The 18,081-nt window shown below is 38.1% G+C and overlaps 1 protein-coding gene across 4 annotated transcripts in view; it reads left to right on the forward strand.

Annotated features, from left to right (window-relative positions):
- Nucleotides 1-1,673: 1,673 nt before the first annotated feature.
- LOC123237317 (nuclear receptor coactivator 5-like) overlaps nucleotides 1,674-18,081 on the forward strand; it is a 35,923-nt gene continuing 19,515 nt past the window's right edge. For 2 of the 4 annotated variants that reach the window (XM_044664163.1, XM_044664165.1), the window contains exons 1-2: nucleotides 1,674-1,759; nucleotides 9,870-9,937. In XM_044664163.1, coding sequence (XP_044520098.1) covers nucleotides 9,879-9,937 — 59 coding nt within the window. In that variant the 5' untranslated portion in view covers nucleotides 1,674-1,759; nucleotides 9,870-9,878. Of the gene's footprint in view, nucleotides 1,760-8,120; nucleotides 8,215-9,869; nucleotides 9,938-18,081 lie in introns of those variants that run through there. The other 2 variants (XM_044664162.1, XM_044664164.1) reach the window with 2 other exon arrangements.

Genomic DNA, 18,081 nt, shown 5'->3' on the forward strand with positions numbered 1-18,081 from the left:
ATTAACTTTTTGTAACACATGAAATCTAGTTTTATAAATACTGTTATACAAATAAAATTCTTAAAACTATAACATTTAAAAATCTGAATCTTATCTTCCACTGTGTCAGATGACAGTATGAGTGTTGCACTGCATAAAGTATTATACTGCTATAAACCTCTCTACCTTGGCTATCTTCTGAAAACCAAAGAGAGGTTTCTGGGACCTTAGTTGCTGCTGTGGGAAATTGATATGGTCTTGACATCAATCACCTCAATACTCTGTCCTTCATAGCTAGTGGATGCATCTGCCTTGAAATAATCTGACATTGAAGTCTGCTTTCTGTGCCTTTTGAGATCCTTAAGGGTCTTCCAGACAACAGTGGCTGCAGACATTTCCACATGAGGTTTATCTAACATTTTTATTTTTTCACTAAGCTACATCACTGACTTGCACATTTAGGTTTAGAGCCCAAAGACTTGCACCATGTTTTGAGGGGTGCAATTGCAACACAAAACTTGAGTTTTAAAGGCAAACAGTGAAAACATGTAATGCATGCACAAGGGACCTCTTTATTCTACAATAGTAAGGTGAATAAGACCAATGATGAGCCTAGTAGGATACCAGCTGCTCCACAAATCTACGTGTTGAATCCTCTCGTGTTTTTCCCTACTGTGCATAGCCTTGAATGTGCCTGGTTGCAAACGGAAAAGTGAAAATGAGGTTCCAAATATAATCGTGCAAAGGCTTGAAATAGTGAATGTTAAATGCAGGAATGTTGAGGATTAACTATGTGTATGTAAGTACGTATTATATCTCAATTCCAATTCCATGTGTGCATGTGTATACACATACATATATTTACATGTGTATAATACACGTAAAATAATTACCTCTGTTTTCTCTCCTTTCTCTCTTGCTTTCTCTCCTCTCTCTGTGTCTCTATATAGTCACTCACACACACACACACACACACACACACACACACACACACACACACACACACACACACAGAGGGTTTTTTAATTTTTAACCCTTACCTTCTATCTTGGTATCCATTTGAAGACAAGAGTGGCAAGGGCTAGGCAAGCAGGGTTAAGTGTGTTGCCCAGGGTCTCACAGCTAGGAAGTAATTGAGGTCAGTTTTAACCCACATCCTCCCAACTCCACAGTATCCATGGTCACAGAGAGTTTCCTATTTTGAGGTCCTTGAACTTGTTTAGAAAAAAACAGAGAAGTATATTTCGGCGGTCACTGATTTCCTTTGTAATACTATGTATTTTGTTTTATGCATTTGAAAATATTTTTCTGAGGTTTCCATAGGCTTTCTCAGACCGACCAAAGGGTTCCTGATACAGAAAAGGTGAAGAAACCTTGGAATCCAGCTCTGGTCCTTCATCCGTTTCTCCTCTTCCCTCCTCTCTCCTTTTCTTTTCCCTCCCTTTCTTCTCTTTTTTCCTTTCTCTGCTGTCCACCCCTGATCAGACTGCGCTGGACCTCCGGTCTGGCAGAGGGCGCTCTCTTCTGCGTTCAGGCAGCGGTTCGGCTGTAAGACGACCGTCTCCAGGAGCGACGTAGCCCGAGCCTGGAGTTCCGAGCCGGAACAGGAACCGGAAGCTGGGCCAGAGCCGGAAGCGGAGCGGCGACGGCAGCAGCGGGGGGTGGGGGGGCGGGAGCAGCGTTGGGGCCTGGACGCCGCGGCGGCCGCTGGGCGTGAGTGGAGGCCAGCGCAGCGGGACGCTTGGACTTAGACGTCGGACAGCGCCACTTCCAGGCTCTGGTAAATGCAACCCCCTTCCTCCCAGAGATCCGCTTTCCTCCCGAGTACCCAGCCTCGTCCCCGGGCTCAGCCTCCGCCTGGAGCTTCGGCGCCGGCAGGCTTCAGGCCTCCTCCTCCGGAGCCCTCTGGTCCCACATCATTCCCCTTTGTTTTCTTAGCCACTTCGGGCTTTCCATCGGCGGCGACTGCGGAAGGCCTTTCTCCCTACACCCTGAGTTTCCGAGCCCGCCTCTGCTCTTTCTCTGACGCCCTTCCTTCTCTCCCCCATACTTCCCCTACTTTCCTTCCAGGCATCGACCCCCTCCATCACCATCTCCTGTTTTCATTCCTTTTCCCTCTTTGCTCCTTTTCTCCATTTACTCGTTTCTGTGCGCGTTCCTTCTCTCCTCTCGTTTGTTTTTCTGTCATCCCCTTCTCTTCCTCCTTCCTTTCCCCCAGTTTCTCTTCGTTTCCCACTTTTCTTTCCCTTCTTTCCCCCATTTCTTTTTTCCTCCTCCCTTCTTCCTTTCATCTCATTTTTCTCCTTCAACCTTTCTTATTTTCTCCTTCCTCCTTGTTTTGCCTTCTACTCTTCCACCACCTTATACTTTTCTCCCCTTACCCTCTTTACTCTCACTTTCTCAACTTTTTACTTCATTCCCCTCAGTCATTTCTTCTCTTCCCCTTCTCTCCTACTCCGTAGCTCACAGGATCGTTGTGAGGAAAGCACAAAACAATCTAGCAACGTGAGTTATTATAGTAACAATATTTCAATAAAACAGTGATCTCATCAGTGTGTAGAACGCCTCCACAAGGGATGGTTGACTCCCCTCCATATCTCATCTTGCGTGTGTCTTGTTTGTCTTTCTCTAAATAGGTTGTAGAAAACAACTTATATTAGTAGTACCTTAATGTTCATTTTTGTTTTAAGAATTGAAGCTCAGATAGTTGAAATGATTTTCCACACGATGGGGACCTTTCTCTGTTGATTTAATATTTTACAAATAGCAATATAGCACTGCATTCTTAGATAATTCCTTACTCTCATGAGCACCTTATCTTTTTGCCATAGGTATCCTCGGGTGATGATTTTTATATTCTCCAAAGTAACTTATTAGTGATAATTCATTGTAGCCCCCTTGCCCCAAGTGTTAATACATAATTTTTCCACATTTGTGATTCTTATGAAATTGTGGTCCAAGAATCCCAGATTTAGTAGCATTTAGAAAACTACTATTAAAAAGATGGGTGGTTTCTGAAGAAAAGACGAGCTTGGGTTCTTGATCTCTGAAAAGTTAAGCATTTTCTCAAATTCTGCCCTGATTAATTTGATTGAGACCAAACTTTGATTGAATGAATGAAAATTACATTGACTTAACATTGAATAATGTCAGGCTGGGTGCTAAGTAGTATTATGTGCCAAGCTCTATGCCAGATGCTGGGGACCTAATGAAAAGCAAAGACAGTCTCTGATTTAGGGGAAATTTACATTCTGATAAGTAGAGATAATTCTTGGGGGAATAGAGGCCTTTGAGAGATATTTTTGACATGCCTGAGCCCTTTTTCCATCCTCTTCCTTAATCAAAACTATCACCTTCCCCTCCCCAATACCAGCTGGAACTTCGAAACAAAGCAGCTGTTCTGTCTAGCAGAGGCTGTAACTTCTCATACCTTGACCTGACACATTCAAGATGGATTGATAGTCACAACTTACCCTGTCTGTATCCTGCTAAGAACTATATGATCATGGGAAACAGTTGCCACCCCCCCCAACAGCCAATGAGATAAATCTAAGATTACCTAATCCTCTGAACCCCATTTTCCAATCAGAACCCTTTGCTAATCCTCCTGACATTGGGTGGCCCCCCCCACTTCATCTAATAAATCTTGCTGTATCGCCCTACTCCGATCTCATTATTACTCTTGTATTGGATGGACCTCGATCAATCAGGACTGACAATTTGGCTCATTATTAAATTGATTACAGTTCCAGACCTGGAGTTTGCTGGAGAGAGGAAAAGTTGTGCTAGTGACTGTTGAGAGGCTGTAGAGGACAAAGTTGTGGAGTAAGATGGGGAATTAAGCATGTCTAGAAGCTTTCGTGAAATAGAGGGCTAGGAAAGACAATCAACAATCAAGAAGGAGTTAGGAAGCAGAATTCGGAGGAACTAGGGAATAGAGGCCAGATAGATTTCAGTGAAGAATCAGTGGAAAAGCATACATAATAGGTTTATGTAAACAGATTCACAGGAAAAAGTAAAAGTTCCTCCTCTTAAGGAAAAAATGATATAAATCAAAACTTACCAAATAAATACAGATTGATTAGATGGAAGGTAACTTGAAGGGATGGCACTAGCATCTTGAGGGTCTGGAAGAGGGCAACAGACTAGGAAAGGCCTTCTGAAGAAGATAGCACTTGAGTCAGGAAGGTGTGCCAGTCATCGAGAAGAGTCAGTGGAATGTTGTGGGGATGAGAGATAGAGAAATATCGAGTAGACCAGTATGGCAGAATCATAGTGTGCTTGGAAGGAAGTAGAAAGAAGAACATTAGGAACACAGTAAGGGGCTGGATTAGAAAAAGATTTAAATGCAAAAGTGCTTTATATTTGCTCCTGGAGGTAATAAGAAGCCAATGGAACTTATTGAACAAGAGGTTGACATAGTCACATTAACATCAAGTGGGTAGCTGAGTGGAGTGGGGAGAGAGACATGAACAGGAAAACCAATTAGAAGGTTATTGCAGTAATCCAGGTGAGAGATAGTTTGGGCCTCAACCAAAGTAGTGATTATGTAATTCAAAAGAAGGGCTCATGTCAGAGAGATGCTGTAAAGAGAGATTAAAAGATTTGGCAGCTAATTAGATATGTGAGTTAACAATAGAGAGGTGTCAAGAATGACACTGAGATTTTTGAACCTAGGTGACTGGAAGGATGATGGTACCCTTGACAACAATAGGAAATTTGAGAAGGTTGAGAGGAGGAAAATAATTTTTTTGAGTTTTATTTTGGCCATGTGGAATTTGAGATGCCTATGGGACACCCAGTTTGAGGTGTCTTATAGGCAACTGGTGTTGCAGAATTGAAACTTAGGAAAGTAGAGATAGATATCTATATCTCGGAATCCTGTGCAGAAAGATAGTGATTAAATCCATTGGAACTTAATGAGATCAAGGGAGAAAGTGTAGAAAGAAGAGAGCTCCAGGACAGTGCTTTGGGGACACCTGTAATTAGTGTATATATAACATGGATAAAGATATAGTTAAAGAGATTGGGAAGTAGAGGTCATAAAGGTGGGAAGGGAACTATCCTCTTTAGTCACAAAAACCTAGAGAGGAATGAACATCTAGGCAGGTTTCTTTAACTTTTTTTTGTTGTTGAATCTTTTGGCTGTCTGGTGAAACCTATGGACCCCTTTTCAAAATAATGTTTTAAAATGCATAAAGATATGTAGGATTATAAAGGAAACCAAATATATTTTAATACAGTTATCAAAATGTCAAAAAATAATAGAATCCAGGATAAGAACTTTTGATACAGAAGGTGTTCAGTAGCCTCAAATGCTGCAGAAAGATCAGAAAGGTTGAAAATCTGAGAAAAGACCAAGTAAAAGTTTACTTATTACAAAGTGAAAGCATCCTGTACCTTTGGAGAGATCAGTTTCAGTTGAGTGATGAGGTTAGAAGCTAGATTTCAGAGGTTTTAGAAAGTGAGAGGAGAGGAAGTGAAAATAGCAATTGTAGATTTTTTTTTGGTGTTTGAAATCTCCAAGCTGTAGTCTCTTGTCTGCAACAAGGCTGTTGTTAGGTTGTATGTAGGGCTGTCTAGAGAAGAGGGGGATGCCATGGATCTAGAGCCGAAAGGTACCTGAGAGGTTCTTGAATCCAAAACCCACCCACTTATTTTATAGATGAAAAAAATAGGGCCCAGAGAGATTGTAATTTGTTTATGGTCCTACAGATAGCATCATATTTTAAATTTGAACCAAGGTCCTCTTAACTTCAGTGCCAAGAGCTCTTTCCATTGTACCGTGTTGCCTGATTCCAATTTATTGTCCATCTGAAGTATTTGTCCAATATCTTTGTATCTGTTTGTCTATGTACACATGTAACTTTTAGGAAATATGTTCAACATCTGCCTCATTTTTTCCCTGTGGTTAGCTAGGCTGACCTTTTTCAAATAGTTACCTATTTCATCGAAGACTCTGTTGTTTTTAGTTTGTATTAATTGCATGGGTCAATGAATTAAAATAATTATTTCCCTATCAACTTTTCTTCTCAGTTTCTCCCATTCTTTCCCTCCTTTTCCCTTCTTCCTTTTCTTTTCCACATTATCTTTCTCTTCCTTCCTTACTCTTTGTGACATCTTGACTTTTTGAGAGGTACTTCTGAAAAGTTCTTAACTTGGATTGCTATCATCTCCTTCCTATCTGTAGAGATGTGGAAAGGTTCTTGAAAGGGACTTCTCTTGACTAACATTTAGAAGCCACTTAATAAGTGCCTGTTTACTGACTTAGTTCTGGCCTTTGATAGAAAGTAGTCTGTGGTGTGAAGGCAGAAGCCTTGGGAGATTGGCCTGTCCTATTTTAGATTCATGTTGGGAACAAGTGTAGTGGAGTAAATAAGGTCATACAATTTAAAGTTGAAATGGACCTCAAGATCTCCAAGTCTAGAGGTTCTCAGTTTTTGGGTTATAAACTTTCCCCTACTTTGACTCCAAATGTAAATTCATAAGTAAGCAAATATTCTTTCTACAGTAAACATCTTATTATATATATGTATATATTAGTATTTACATTTTATTAATATGTAAATTAATTTAAAAGTATTGCATTCATAGTAGTTTTTTATCATTATGTTTTTGTACAGCATGTACTACTGATAGTACAACTATTATCATGTCAGGTACAGGAAATTTTTTATGTTAAAAAGGAGTTCAAAGTATATATCTGTAATTCCTATTACCAGGTAGGTAGTGGTAGATCTCTTGTGGTCAGAAGTACTAAGCTGCAGTGGGCTAAAGCTCATTGAGTGTGTATACTAAATCCATAGTGAGCTCCCAGTAGGGAGGAGGCCATGAAGTTGACAGAGTAGAGATGATACAGAACAGGTCAAAGCTTCTGTGCTGGTCTGTATGGCCAGTGAATGGCTGCTACAATTCTAGTCTGGATGAGATAGGGAGATTCTGTCTCAAAAAAGGGGAGAAAGGGGGCAGCTGGGTAGCTCAGTGAATTGAGAGCCAGGCCTAGAGAGGGGAGGTCCTGGGTTCAAATTTGACCTCAGATACTTTCCAGCTGTGTGACCCTGGGCAAGTCACTTGACCCCAATTGCCTACCCTTACCACTCTTCTGCCTTGGAGCTAATACACAGTATTAACTCCAAGATGGAAGGTAAGGGTTTAAAAAAAAGTGGGGGGGGGGAGGGAGGGAAGAATCCTAGCATTCAAAAGTAGGAACCAATCATTTCATAAATGAAGAAACTGAAACAAAAAGAGATTATGACTTGCCCAAGGTCACATAGGAAGCAAGTAGCAAATTCTGGATTTGAACCCAGGTCTTTTAACTCTAGGGTGGCTAGGTGGCACAGTGGAAAGAATGCTTGGCTTGGAGTTGGGAAGACCTGAGTTCAAATTTGACCTCAGATACTTACTGCTTGTGAGACTCCAGATACTTGACTCCATTTTCCTCATTTTTCTCATCTGTAAAATGAGCTGAAGAAGGAAATGGCAAAGCACTCTAGTATATTTGCCAAGAAAACCCCAAAAGGAGTTACAAAGAGTCAAACTCCACAAACCTTGACCCTAAATCCTGTGTTCTTTTCATTGGACTCAGAAAACCCGTTTTTCAGATTTTCTGAAAACTCAAGTTCTTATTCTGTTATTTAACTATTTGTTAAGTGACTAGGACATTCACTTAATTTATTTTCTCTATCTCAGTGCTGTTAATAGAGATGATAATCCTTGTACGACCAAGTTTTCAAGATCGTGGCAAGGAAAACTGTGAAGTAGATTATGCTAGGCTTATATTCTGAATTTGAAGGGGAGGGGTGTATATTTTGAAAAATTCAGAGGGCATGAATATTATACCATGGCCTGAAATTGGGATGTGCTCAGAAAAGAATATCATAAAGTTGAAGTAAGTCTAATAATAGTAAGGAAGGAGAGAAATATAATAATATATATTATATAAAAATAATAGTTTCAACCCTTTTTGTAATTGGAGTTTGGGGCTGGCCAAGAATACATTCAAGGGAACACTGTAGGAGCGATCAGTAGGGGCCTACTTTCTTTTCTGTGGCAGAAGGACATTGAACATTAACCCTCATATGTAAATCTACGTTGGATCTTTATAGACCCTACTTTTAACACCTCTTGTCGTACCCTAGGGTTTGCTTGAAAGACAAGGGTGGAGGGAGACTTCTACCTGCTTTCTTACCAAAAGGGAGGAGAGAGATCCAGCAGCAGCATCTCCAGGAATAAAAGGTATAAAAGGTTTGAGCTAGGTTGATTTTTGCTGAAATAATAAAGTTAAAATATCAGTGAAAAGGAAATGTTAGGAAGCATCAAGGCCTAGTCCAGTCTACATTCCACTGAAGGTCAGTGTTCCTTTCATAGATATCTAGTAGCACTGTAACAGACCCCTTTTCAGTTTAGTGTAATTCAATAAGTATTTACCAAGTACCTACAATGTTCAAGGCCCTGGGTATACGAATACAAAAAGAAAGAAAAGATAAACAGCCAATTGCATGTTATACTGGGGGATAGATTGGGCTGGAAATAGAATTGGACTTGTGATTTCAGTAGTATAGGGAATTCCTGTGAGAAGAAGCTCGCTTTAACATTTTAGTTGGGCACCTTCTCTGCAACTTAAAAGTCCAGAGAGCTGCCTTTGCTTGGATCAAAAACCAATGTGTGTATGTCAAAGATGGAAAGCCTTCCTACTTCAGTGTCAATTCTTTGTCCACCATACTCCACTGCCTCTCCATACTTAGTACCATTGGGTGCTGCCATCTTGCTTTCCCATTGATCAAATCCATTTGCTGTTATTTCTGTTGGGCATGTGTCAACCTGTTCTCCTATGGCTCAGTTCACCTGTAACTTTCAGCTTCAAAGTATCCCTTCCTGGCACACAACCTGTGTATATTCTCTCTTAAAAGAATTAAAGCTGGGGTAGGTAGGCAGCTCAGTAGATTGAAAGCCAGGTCTAGAGATGGGAGGTAGTTGGGTTCAAATCTGGCCTCAGACACTTTTTAGCTGTGTGGCTCTGGGCATGTCAGTTAAGCCCAGTTGCCTAACCCTTACTGTTCTTCTGCTTTGGAAACAATACTTAACTTTAATTCTAAAAATTTAATTCTAAGAAGGTAAGGGTTTAAAAACAAAAGAATTAAAGCTTCTTAATAGAAGGGAATTCAGATGGAAATGCTGACAGACTAGATAGCTTTGAAAGTTGCATGTTGAATTTATATGCTTAAAAGGAAAAGTAAGCTGGATGTATAATAATCCTCTTTCTGTTTTATATAGAAAATGCTCACTTTAATACATGTATAACCTAGTGGAACTGTTTGTCAACTCTAGGAAGGGAGAGGGAAGAGGGGAGGGAGACAATATGAATCATGTAACCATGGGGAAAAAATAAAGTAATTTAAAAAAATAAATAAAATTTGAAAAATAGAAAAACAAACAAAAAGAAAACATTTACTTTATATGTTGTCTTTAACAAATAAGTTCAAAATTTTAAGAATAAAATTTAAAACCAAAACAAAGAATGTAAGTTTCTTCAGGGCCAGAGCTGTCTTTGCATTTGTATATGCCCCCCACACCCCCTGCTTAGCACACACTAGGTGATTAATAAATGCTTATTCATTCATTTATTCATTTGTTCATTCATTCATATGCACCTCAGGTCTTTCAAAGCTAGTGTCCTCCCAATTAAAATGACTTCATTTACCTTATAGCTTATAAATGAAGTTTTTGTATTTTCTGTGTACTTTAATTTGACAGTATCCCTATTACAAAAATTGACTTTCATTGGTGGGAACCCTGGCTTTGTTGGGGAAATTTTCTCTTTTCAAATGGTAGTATGAAAATATTTAATCATTTTGATCCTGAAGGCAAATAACCTGAATTAATTGTTGTAGGATTTTAAAATGTCTTCGTGGGTCAAGGTTAACAGAGGACAAACTCAAAGATGTGCTGCAGATAAAAGGTGAGGTAAAATCCCCCTAAATATTTGTGCTAGCTGTACTTCATTAGAATTTCAGTAGGTTAGTCAAATTAGGTGAAATTGCCAATACTGTTTTCTAGAGTTGTTCACTACAATTTAGTTGTGAACACTTTTCCTAGAGAAAGTTGTCATTGAAGGAATGACATGGTGTTTGTGTGGGCATGTAAAAGTCTAAATATTCCCAGTCTGTCATTTCAGATAGTCATATTTGGCAACCTCAGCTCTCCAGAGTGTGGTTACTATAGATGTCATGAACTCCATTCACTAACACTTAAACTTTTTTTCTCATAAAGCCCCCTCAGAACCTATTTTTGGAGACAGTTCTTACAGGTTTGCTTATCTTTAAGCCCACTATAGATTATTCATACTTTGAAAGATCTGTTGGTTAACTTTCTAGCAAAGCAGATTACAGCTTTAGTTATAGAGAAAATTCACCTAACAGAATATCTTGTCCTTTTATGTGCTGGATAAATGAAATATCTTCTGTATATGAATCATATTTGTTAAGCTCTTTCAACAGATGTTTTACTCTAGGAAATTTTGACAAATTACAAGTTTATAAATTAGCTCTTATTTAAATTTTTCAGAATGACTTGAGTGTATTTTGGGTTTTTCATATTGTAGCTATGAGAGTTAGTATAATAGATTAGAATGAAACTGAAGTAATATAACTTAGGCCAAAGACCCAATACCATTTCTCAAAATAATATTTCTTTTAATGCTACTCAAAGTTTAGGTTATTATTTGTATTCTTTATTTGTCATTTTAATGAAACAAATTGATTTTCTAATGGTCATTATAAATTTAACATAAAGATTACTTTGAAATCAGGTACTGTGTTTTATATTCCTGGGATTATACTTCATTAATGTAGGATTTTCTTCCTGTGGATACTCCCACCACAGATTTGCAGATCACAACTCCTCCATACCTTAGATAAATTTAATGAGTTGGCCTTGGCTAAAAAATTCATCTATTGACCCAGAGGTTAATCTGGTCATTGAGGTTGGTCATCTGGGTTCTCTTGGGAAGACCTACCAGGATTTGTGCTTTGTTTGCTTCTTTGCTTTTTGGAACCCAGTGTTGTGTCTGTACCAGTAAATCTCAGATTCTACAACATCAACAAGAAGCCTACATTCTAATAGTGCAGTTGTTAACTAGTTATGTGACCTTGGGTAAGGTACTTATTTTTTCTGGGCCTTAGTACCCTCATATGTAAAAATAAAATGAGATGTTTAGACTAAATGACTTTTTAGTGTTAGTATATTTTCTCAAAAGAGAATCATGGATTACCTAATAGAAGCTGAAAGTGTATGATATGTAGAAGTAGCACCTACTATCAAGTAGCTCAAAAGGAAAGAGCAACTCAAAAGAAAAAAAGTTTTTCTTAAAATATTTATTTATTTATTTGTTTTTTGAGCCCTTAACTTCATAGGTGGAAGAGTGGTAAGGGTAGGCAATGGGAGTCAGGTGACTTGCCCAGGGTCACACAGCTAGGAAGTGTCTGAGGCCAGATTTGAACCTAGGACCTCCTGTCTCTAGGCCTGACTCTCAATCCACTGAGCTACCCAGCTGCCCCCTTTTATTTATTTATTTGTTTGTTTGTTTATTTATTTTTTAAGCCCTTAACTTCTGTGTATTGGCTTACATTTTTTGAATAACAAAGAGCCCATGAATTCCACAACCTCTAGACATGATAACCAAGAAATCAGGCATCTTTTTTAGTTTTGTAAATCCTCAGCTTTATGTAATTTCCCTTTATTTGTATTTGGTTTGGTACATTTTGAATATATTTTTATTGGCATGCTATTTTGAAAGAAAGAATTATGACAGACTGTCTTTAGGCAAATAGACATATAGGTAATTGATATTTAGGCAAGTAGATGTCCAAGCAGAGAGAATCTGCACTTGGAATCTGGAAGGTCTGCATTGGAATTCTGCATCAGCCATTTATTAAACTTTACGAACCTAGGCAAATTACTTAACTTCCCACCTCCTCATTTGTAAAATGTGAGAAATTATTCCACCCATTTACCAGAGTTGTTGTAAGGTCAAAAGTGCTATATAAATGCTAACTATTTTTATTTTTTAAAACTCTTTACCTTCCTTCTTAGAATCAATACTATATATTGCTTCCAAGGCAGAACAGCAATAAGGAATAGGGCAATGGGAACACAGCTAGGAAGCATCTAAGGCCAAATTTGAATCTGAGACCTCTGGTGTCTAGGCCTGGCTTTCAATTTACTGAGCCACCTACCTGCCTGCAGTACTAGCTATTATTTGCTTGCTGCTTGTTCTCTTATTTAAAGAATTGGAAACTCCTTTTGAACCTAATCTTTATAGCATCTCTGTGATGTAGGGGAACACACAAAATTCTAATGTCATGAATAAGCCTAAGAGAGTTATGGAAAAATGGATGAGTGAGTCAGGAGAGATATGTAGTAGACTCTGGCTCTGGTTCTTCTATTAGCTGTGATTTGGGATAATGGTATGGTGGAAAGAGTCCTGCATCTGAAGCCAGTGGCTCTTGCCTTAAACCCTGGCATTGCTGCTTTTACCTCTGGGACCTTTGGGGAGTTGCTGCCTTTCTCTTGACTTTAGTTTCCTCATCTGTAAAAGGAAGTGGTTTGAACTAAATATCTGATTATTAACTTGGAAGTTCTATGATCCATTATCTCTCTAGGCCTCAGTTTTGTTTTCAATAAGAAGTATCATTAAAGCCCAGTCTAGCTCAGAAATTTTAGGGTTATAATATCCTGTACAATTGACAACAAAACTTGACATTTAGGCTGCTAGAGTTGATACTAAATTGGTATATTTTTCAAACAGCATTTCAAAGGTAAACATTTGGTTCCATTGAGTTTCTGATACTTTGCATTATTTCAAGATAAGCTATTTAAAATTGGTCATTTGAGTAACTTTTGCATTTTACTAGATTTGGACAATAAAACAAACTATTCTTTTTAGTTTTTGTTCCCTGATTCACTTTTCTCTAGAGAGGTATTAAAATTCAAGGTGTTTCCAGTAAAACCAGAAACAGTGATGGCATTTTAAAGAGTGGGTTTTTTTAATCCTTTTAATTTTAAAATTTCTCCCCAGTGGGTCACATGACAAGGATTTAATAGACCATTTAGTAAGCTGGGGTAATTGAGACATAAAAATTAAAAGTGTTAAAATATTTTATTAGTGTTCCTAAAGTCTTTTAGGTGACAGGTCCCCTTAGAAACTTGTCTATACTTATAATTGTGGGAATGGTATTTTGATAGACCTTTTTATAGATTCTTGCTTGAAATTATAATAATTAGAAAAAGACAAATAGGGAACTAAAATCCTTTCTAAATAGCTACTTAAGCAAGTATATTTTCATATTAAATGGCCCTTTATACCCGTTAACACATTTAAAGGGAAATCAATAGCTTGGCTTCACTCTTAGAGTTGCTATAAAAGTTTATTAATTGGTTCATTTGTATAGCATAAACTTTGGTTTACTGTAATTAATGAATCTGTTCTTAAGCTCTTGCCCATTACATGTCACACCTGTAAATGGATGTTTTAGAGCAAAACTTCTCTGTATCTCTTCCAGAATCCTGGGTAGTTGTCTATTGACTGCTTTTCAAAGCCTTTGATTTTGAAAATGGCACATGCCCTTTTGACCTGTTCTGTCTTTGTCCATCTGGTTGAGGTGGGCTAAGAATCCAGGAGTCTGTGCATCAGTGAATTGTTTTTCTTCAGTGACCAAGTCAGAATACACTTTAGATACAACTAGTTCTTAGCAGGTTTTCCATTACATGAATTTATAGTTCTAGCATTGCTTAAAATAGATGGCTTGGGCAGGCCAAAAATGTCCCCTCCAGTTAGGAGGTGTTTGAGACGAAGCTTTATTTTGTGGGTAACACTAGACATTCTATTTCTTTGCCAGGTAGTTATATCTTGAGGTTTTCTTTCTTTTGCTGGACTGTTGGGTTCCAGATATCCTGCTGTTTTTCTCCTTGGAGCCGGCTGGCTTTCTTGGCATCAGTTAAGCTCATTTGGTAGGAAGCTCGGTAAGGCAAATGCAGCTTCCTTTTGACTTCTGCACATTGAACCATCTGCTAATACCGTCTCTTGGTCTTCAGAGTTGGCTACTATAATCAAGAGAAAGGTTGAATCAAGCATCTGTGCTTATCCTTTTTGTAGAAGAATATGTTTCACAGGCACTTTTTAACCCTGTTAGTCCAAATTACCAATAAGAATTCTCATTTTGCCCTTTTTCCATTCAGATAAGAGTTTGGAATAGAAATTTTTTTGCTTTCAGTTGTTTCTTTGTGCAATTTAAGCTGTTGGTTACCTAGTTAACTGAAATTAAATTCAGCCCAGCAAAATCAAATGTATCAAATACCAAACATCAAGGTCTACAAATATTTCTTACTTAAATTTAAATTCTTTCTTAATTTTTAAAAAAATTAAGAACTTCAAATAAAAAAGAGCATTGCTGTATCCACAGCAGAACAAAAAAAGAGGATTCTGCATGAAACTCTGTATATATTTTATACATTACTTTCAAAACTCTCCTGCATGTTTGTCATTCCTTCTAAACTTCTGTGCTCTTGTATTTATTTAAAGAAATGTTTCAGTTGACCCTCCCTTTTTGAGCATTGCTATTGCTAATCCTTCCTCACCTCACCCCCATTGAAAATCTGAGAGCAAGGAAAGGGAGGGGAAAAAATCCTTATAGCAAGTAAACATAATCAAGAAAATTGAATTTGTACAATAACCATGCCTCAAAATCTATCTCTGTCAAGAGGTGGGGATCATTAGGGAATAGCTTTATACTAGGCATTGTGCTAGGTTTTAGCAGTGGTTCCCAAACTTTTTTGGCCTACCACCCCCTTTCCAGAAAAAAATATTACTTAGCCCCCCTGGAAATTAATTAAAAAAAAATTTTAATAGCAATTAATAGAAAAGAGAAATGCACCTGTGGCCATCACCGCTCTTCTGGATCGCTGCAGCACCCACCAGGGGGTGGTAGCGCCCACTTTGGGAATCACTGTGCTAGAGAAACAAAGAAAAAAGTAGTTTCTCTCCTCATTGAGTTTTCAATTTGTTGGGGAAAGCACATGTCCATATATAAATAAACAAAATGTATATAAAACAAGTATATATTGACAGGTATGGGGAAGGCATTGTCAACTGAGGTTAAGTCCCATGGGGCTGGGAGTGATCTTGAGCTTTATAGGAAACTAGAGAGTCTAAGATGTGGAACTAAGAAAGGAGTCCATTCCAGGTATGGAGAATAGCTTGTGCAAAGGCATGGAGACGAGAGACAGAATGCCCAAATCAGAGAACAGCTGGTAGGCTAATTTGGAGTGCTTTCAAAGGGTAGAAAGGTGTAATAAACTTGGAATAGTAGGCAGGAGTCAAATTGGTTTAATAAAACTAACAGGGATTTGTATTTTGTATTTTAACTTAGTAGCAATAGGTAGTCATTGGAATTTGGGGAGCAGAGGAGTGAGAGACCTGTGCTTTAAAATATCACTTTGGCAGCTATGTGGAGAATGGATTGGAGAGGGGAATAAGTTAAGGCAGAGAGACCAATTGGGAAGCCATTGGGAATTGTGCTAAGAGCTATTGGAGAACCTAAAAATTATGCTCTTAGGTGGAATGTGTTATACACAGATAAAGTAAGGAGGAAAAAAATACAGTCTTGTGTAGTGGAAGGAGTACCAGATTGGGAAGTCAGAAAGGCCAGTTGACCATGGACCCAAGGACCAATCTCTCTGAGCTTCTGGTACCTCCCTAAAACTTCAAAATATAGACTGTATGATCAGTGGGAAGGGAGTTCCCTTAAAAAAATTACAAGGTATGCTTATCAGACCTAGGTGGATGAGGGTTATTAACTGACCCCCATGCAGTTTTGAATATAGATGTTTAATAACTGAATTTGAATTGGAGGAGGTGACATTTGAGTTAGATTTTAAAATAAATTCAGCAGGAGAAAAAATAAGGGCATTTAGGTATAAGGAAGAGCATAAAAATAATTTCTAGTTTGAAGCCCTGATCTATGAAATGGGAGCCCAAGGTTTTGGTCTGATCACAGGTGTGTGTGGTCAAGGAGTGAGAAGATAGATTGCATTCTATCCTTCCTGAAGTAGCTGATAACATATCAGCATCACAACCAATGTTCTCCCCAGTACTACCTCACTTGTCACTTTGATCTCTTCTCGACAAGCTGCCAGCCTCCCCAGGTACTTATAACAGCAGGTTCAAAAGTACCATTGGGAAGCCTTACTGTGGGCTCTATACCTAACTCCTGCCTTCTAGATCACCTAATGGCTGGGACCGAATATTCCCAGTCATCGACTGGTAAATTAGAGGTTCACTTCCCTCTTTTTTTTCATCTTTTTAATTTTTTTAATTTATCTTTTTCATTTTGGACCAAGATATAAATAGTTCATGAATCTCCTACTTTCACAATGCATTTTCTAATTAGTCAGATGTTTTTTTCCAAGAAGAGAAAGTGGTCATACCTGGTTAATTTTAAATCATCCTCTACTGTATCATAGGATAATAAAGAATGAATGTATGAATGGTGATATTCATCTTAGGTATCATTACATTATCTCCTTCCCCTTTCCCTACCCATAAATATCCTTTTAGACTAAAGATGAGAGGGCACCAACATTTCCATTCTCAGATTCATATCCTCAAATTCATCAACTCTTCACTATATACATCTAACCAGTTACCAACTCTGTCATTCCTATCTTCATAAAATCTCTTATATCTCTGCCTTTTCCTCTATTCATGTAGTCACTACTCAAGTCCTTATCAGCTCACATGAAATAGCCTCCTAATTGGTCTCCTACCCTCAGGTTTTACCATCTAAAGCTGATAAAATGATTTTTATAAGGGACAGGTCTGACTAAGTTCCTCCCCAATTCAACTCTAGTGGTTTATTCTATCATGAATTTTTATTTAATTTAAATGCCAATTTTTTGTTTTATAATGTACATAATTATTAGTACATGCATATGATTTATAAAGCATTAGCATACACATTGGATTTCATGCTGATACTTTGTTTTGTTAATTAAAAAAAGTTTAGAGACCACTAGCTTAGAGCAGAAGTGTCAAATTCACTGCCAGGCTGGAGGCTTCAGCTAGATTAAAATGTAACTAGGAAATGTTTTACAGTTTATTTTTACAAAATAGAAGTACAGTACAACATAGATGTTAATTTGTGGTTTTCTAAAGTTAATATGCTAGAGGCGGGAATCTGTTTCTTTTTTGAGTTTGATACCATTAATCTAGAGGATAGGGATGCATGGGAAGGACCTTGAATACCAAACTAGAGTTAGTACAGTAATGCTGGTTGTATATTTTCATGGGTGGACACCTGAGAAGGGAAGTTAGAAACTGAGGGAAAATGGGTGAAGGGGATATATAGAGAGAAAACAATAAAGGAAGAAAGACTCAGAGATGAAAGGTTCAACAACATGGGCTCTAGCTCCAGCATTCGTGCTCCTCTGATGGTGGAAAAGAGAGAGAGCTACACATGTCCCCAACCTTTTATTGGAGAATCAAGGAATGGGAGGTAGTTAATGACCATGTGACATGGCATATAGTTTGACATTGGCTCAATTGACAACCACAAGATCAAAGAGAAGGAAGTTAATCAAACATGTGACCTGGTAGGGAATCTGGTCTGTCAAGGAAGGAGGTAGGACCCTGTGGCAGTTAATGTCCTACCCAGGAATTCTCCTGACTTTTGGACTGTAGGTTTGGAGAGTGGTCAGAATTAATAGAGTACCAATTAAATACAATGATCAAGAAATAATATGACCATGAGTCTAGTACATGAGCACATAGGTTATAATATTAATACATCAATAATACTTTCAAGATTAGAATATACCTGGGATGCCACACTGGTCGATTATTCTTTAAGATTTGGGGTTGGTTTTTTGGGGGGAAGGTGGGTATAGATGGGTGCTTTCATAGCAATGTAGCACAAAAATATATGTGGTATATTAAAATTTTAACTTAAAAAAAGGTATGCAAGCCTAGTGGTCTGTGCCAAGATATAAACAGTACTTAGCATCAGTAGACTTTTAATTCATGGATATTTTCCTATCACAACTCTCATT

Source organism: Gracilinanus agilis, chromosome 2 (genome assembly GCF_016433145.1).
Source record: "Gracilinanus agilis isolate LMUSP501 chromosome 2, AgileGrace, whole genome shotgun sequence".
NCBI lineage: Eukaryota > Metazoa > Chordata > Mammalia > Didelphimorphia > Didelphidae > Gracilinanus > Gracilinanus agilis.